The sequence below is a fragment of the Ruditapes philippinarum genome, unplaced genomic scaffold (genome assembly GCF_026571515.1).
Source record: "Ruditapes philippinarum isolate M1 unplaced genomic scaffold, ASM2657151v2 ctg20478_1_1_1_1, whole genome shotgun sequence".
In the NCBI taxonomy this organism is placed as follows: domain Eukaryota; kingdom Metazoa; phylum Mollusca; class Bivalvia; order Venerida; family Veneridae; genus Ruditapes; species Ruditapes philippinarum.
In genome coordinates, this window is record NW_026855278.1 from 525 (window position 1) to 5,000 (window position 4,476).

The following is a 4,476-nucleotide window of genomic DNA, read 5'->3' on the forward strand; positions in this document are numbered from 1 at the left end:
AAAGGTAGGTCATTATCACTGCAAGCAAATAAAGAGCATAAAAATATGATTTTCAATTACAAAAGGAAAACTGAAATATATATATGTACAAGTATTTTAAGCATTCAGTGCCAAATCGTTATTTTTTACACTTTTTTTATACTTTTTGTACCCTTCATTTCGACCACATCGGTTTTAGATAGAAATGTAGCAAAAAAGAATCAATATACACAAAACGTATAAAGTACATGCAATCCAAGATCGTAAAAAAATTAATTACAAAATGAATATTGAAGTATTACATGTACAAGTATTTCAAACATTCAGTGCCAAATCATTATTTTTTCCCTTTTTTTATAACTTTTCTGTACCTTTATTTAGACTACATCGGTTGTTAGATAGAAATAAAGTCAACTGTATGAAAGTAATACTGTTTTGAAATGTCATCTTATAATCGAACTTTCTGTAAATGTTTTGTAAATATAAATATATGGCACCTAGAATGAGCTGAATATATCTCATAACTGACTGGTAAATAGTTACTCTTCATCAGGGGAGATAATTTCGTGACTCTTCAGTTTGAGACAGCCTGGAGGTTCTTTTAGACCGTACTTCTCACAACATGGCCAAAACATGTAGCCGTTAAGGTCCATTTTGTCCAGTTGCAGGTCAGCAAGATTCATTTGAGATTTCCAAGCCTGGAATATTGATTAAAAGGGGAAGTTTATGAATAATATATGGTTTGACATGGCACGGAACAGTTGTTTACAAGGTTAAATATGACTAAGGTCATGGTTAAAGCTAAATTGCCAAATCTTTAAAACCTAAGCCAAGAGTGAAACGAAACCCTTTTTAAAATCAATAAATCAATACTTAATAAAGCTAAGAAAAAGTTTGGCATATCAATTTTTTAAGTGACAACGGACAAAGGGAAAATAAAGGAGAAACTGAAAAAAAACCAACATCATTTCACCGATCAGAGTCGTGAAAATGAATATAAGATGTACCATAAATGCAGCAGGGAATATTGCTAACTTACCTTCAGGGGTTGTGGTGAAGCTCGATGAAAGGTGCATGAAATCTCATGTGGTCTCAATTGATCAAACACTGTTTGACAATTCCTACATTTCGGTAAACTTGTCAGAGATTTCCGGAAGTGACGTCGTCTTTTTGGAGGAGATGCATTAGGTTCATGCCCGATGCCAGAATCGGTTGGGGTTTCCTTATCAAAAACAAATGTATTAAAATGAGTTTTAGATACAATTGATAAGAACGTATAATTTAAGAGCTTGATAGCTAAACAAGAGCCTGGATAATGTAGACTATTCAAAATTAATACAGGGTCATAATTCTGTCAAATATCCAAGTCAGAGTTATGGGCCTTAGGCAGTGACCTCCTATCATGTTCTTAAATAAGTGTATGAGAGTTCAACATATTCCATTCAGACGTTTTCGAAATAACAACTTGCTGGCATAAACTTAACCAGAGTGTGACGCCGACACTGACGCCTGTATGCGCACAATAACTCTCCCTCTTTCTCGAATGGTCGAGTTAAAACAACTGAATTAGATATTTTGTAAGGGAGAGGACTTTTAAATTAATTAATGTTAATATGTAAATTGCTTTCTACAGATACATTTTACCGGAAGTTGTCGAACAAGACTGCTTTACAATCCTTATGCTAAATGTTTAACGCTTTTAAATCTAAAATCTGACTGTAAAATCAGTCTAAATCATTTATTTTGTTCAATACCTCATGTTTTTGGACCAGACGAAATCCATGTAAAACTTTTCTCTGTGTTATATCAAGTTCACACTTCTCTTTGTAAAAGTTGACATTTTCTTCCAACTCTCTTATCTGTTCAGGAGGGAAAATAGATTCTATAATTATAAAATATCAAAGGCAAAAAAATGGCCCTATCATGATAATTCTTTAACAACTACTAATCTCAAATACATACAATAGACCAAAAAAAAGGAATAGCCAATGACATAAAGTTTTCAAAACAGCCTTTTAAATGCTTATTCCCTGCGGTCTGGAGACCGCAGGGTATTGGTACGCGTTTAACTTTTGAGGCATGGAGGAGCACGTGACCTGTTTTCGGTACATGGAGGAGCATGTGATCTGTAAACCGTACATGATTGGTTAATTGACCTTTTCGAAAACCTAGCTAAATACCGCTTGCCGGTACGTTACGGATTTACCTCTAGGGAATTAGTCCGAATTGCACCTTATTAAGAACAAAAAACTATTACTTGATGTTTCTAATTTTCTATAATTATTTACCGTTTAAGGTGGAAAAACTTGAATGATGTGTTTGAAAATTATCAATGTTTCTTTAATATCTATCTCAAATTTTACAAACAATAAATTGTTTATACTGAAAATCTACAAGATTAAAATATACGTAGTGGCGTCTGCCATAATAAATAGAGATAGTTGTGTGTTTACTTTTATTTGCTCGGAATTATTCATAAAATGGTAGGCCTATTTAATAATTTTGTTAAAAGAAATAATTGTTTTATGTTCGACCTTCTCTGGTCTTCAACTGTCACCAGTTTTCAAAGACCTTCTTCTATATATTGATCGATTATTGTCAACTATATTCCTGATGCAAACGTTTATTTAACCCCCCCCCCCCCAAACAATGTTGAAAATAGTTAAATGAAATATCTTTTTATCATTAAAAATGTTCCCCGCAGGAAACCATTTTACTTGTAAGTACATATTGTATGTTTATTATAACCTGTGCCTTTTTGTATTGATAGTGTTATTCACCCGTATTCGGTTATCCGGTAAAAAGGGGAACCAAAACGTCATTTACCTTCTGCATGTCCTCCACCCGATGAAGATTCAACTCACGGATTCGTTCTTCGTAATTCTCGCACTGCTGCGTTTTCGCCGCGGCTTGACGCTCGTAAAACACGTACTCATTGAAATACTTCTCCCTGCTGTCACGTAGTAGCTTAATCTCCGCGTCCCTTTTAGCAATGGTGATCAACGCCTCTTCAAAATCCCTCTCAAGAACTTTGCTCCTTTGTAGTTCTCTATTCCGCAAGTACACGGTGTCCTCCAGTTCACGTATTCTTCGTTGAAGTGTGTCATAAATTGTAACCTCTGACCTATCGACCTTTTGATTAGTTACAGCCTCGTTTTGAAAGTGATATTCATTTTCAAATATGCTGTCATCATGAAGGTCTAAAAATGTGGCAGGTTGGTTACCAATACCATAGCAGTCTTCAACCTGTGACCCGTCTTCAAGTCTCTGCTTACGGAACGTTTGATCTGAATTTGTCATCAAGGGGTGAAAGGTGTCTGAAAAAATATAAAATCAATACATCGTATGATTATATTGAAGTGCTACTTCTGTTTCGTATTATGTATTGTTTGCTTTTAATATTTGTTACTAGTCTTGTTACAGTTTACTTCCGGGTATTTAGATTATCAAACGTATGAAGTTTTTAAAGTATCCGCTAAAAGTCCCCACACTGCGAGTTAAAACAGTATTCTCTATTTTGGCGCAAAAAAATTCACGCACTGCATAAGGGAGAGGCCAAAAATTAAATTAAAATTGACTTAATATTTTCTATAGTATTATAATACATTTGAAACACACCAATAGACATCTACAGTAAAAAATGGAAATCTTCCATTAACGCCTTAACAGCACGACTCCTGTTTTATATATATTCTGAGGCAAAAAAAGATGTGCCTTATGACAAATAATAAAATATTCAAGTTAATAAAATAACTCCAACTGTGAGCAAAAAAAATTCACTGCATAAGCAATAAGCTACCCTGCGACATATCTAACATTAATCATCTAACATCAAAAGGCAACTTTCCGTGCAGCTTAACAAAAGATACATTAAGTAATATAATTATTTACATAAATTATGTACATGAAATAATATTCATTCAAAAACGTTATCATTTACCCCGTATTTGTGGATATTATTTAAAAGCGTTCTCTTTAAAGTAAACCATTGACCATATGGTAATAAATGGATAAATACAGTTAATATCCAATTTGCACTCTTAAAAGGTTATACTTTTTAACATGGTTTAAATTAAAGGTAGTAAAATCCAAAATCGATAAATATCTAGAACAGTATCAAGTTACCGTATATGACGTGTTTACAGTAAAATCCGTTTAAAAAAGGTTATTTCAAAATCAACAGTTATAAAATATTTAAGATCAGGACGTTCGCCTTCAGGTTTAACTGGCTAACTGACTAGTAATTACCATTTCTCCCCAAGTACCCTTAATTATTAGACTCAATATATGAGATCAACGTTGCCACCTCACACATCAAATATCTAAACACATCTTAAGTTACAGTCTCACTTACATCCCGGCAGAGCCCCGGCAGAGCCCCGGTAGACGTCCGGGGTGATCCGGGAACGACCGGGGTACGACCGGGAACAACCGGGGTACATCCGTAACTCTGCCGGCAACGTCCTGGATGATCCTGGATGATCCGGGAACATCCGG

At 34.5% G+C, this 4,476-nt stretch overlaps 1 protein-coding gene across 1 annotated transcript in view; it reads right to left on the minus strand.

Moving 5' to 3' along the window:
* Positions 1–408: 408 nt before the first annotated feature.
* Positions 409–4,476, minus strand: part of LOC132742733 (uncharacterized) — a 6,259-nt gene continuing 2,191 nt past the window's right edge. Inside the window, exons 2-5 of the mRNA XM_060731197.1 lie at positions 2,806–3,296; positions 1,734–1,838; positions 1,019–1,201; positions 409–677 (exon numbers count right to left, since the gene is read on the minus strand). Coding sequence (XP_060587180.1) covers positions 519–677; positions 1,019–1,201; positions 1,734–1,838; positions 2,806–3,279 — 921 coding nt within the window. The 5' untranslated portion in view covers positions 3,280–3,296 and the 3' untranslated portion in view covers positions 409–518. The remainder of the gene's footprint in view (positions 678–1,018; positions 1,202–1,733; positions 1,839–2,805; positions 3,297–4,476) is intronic.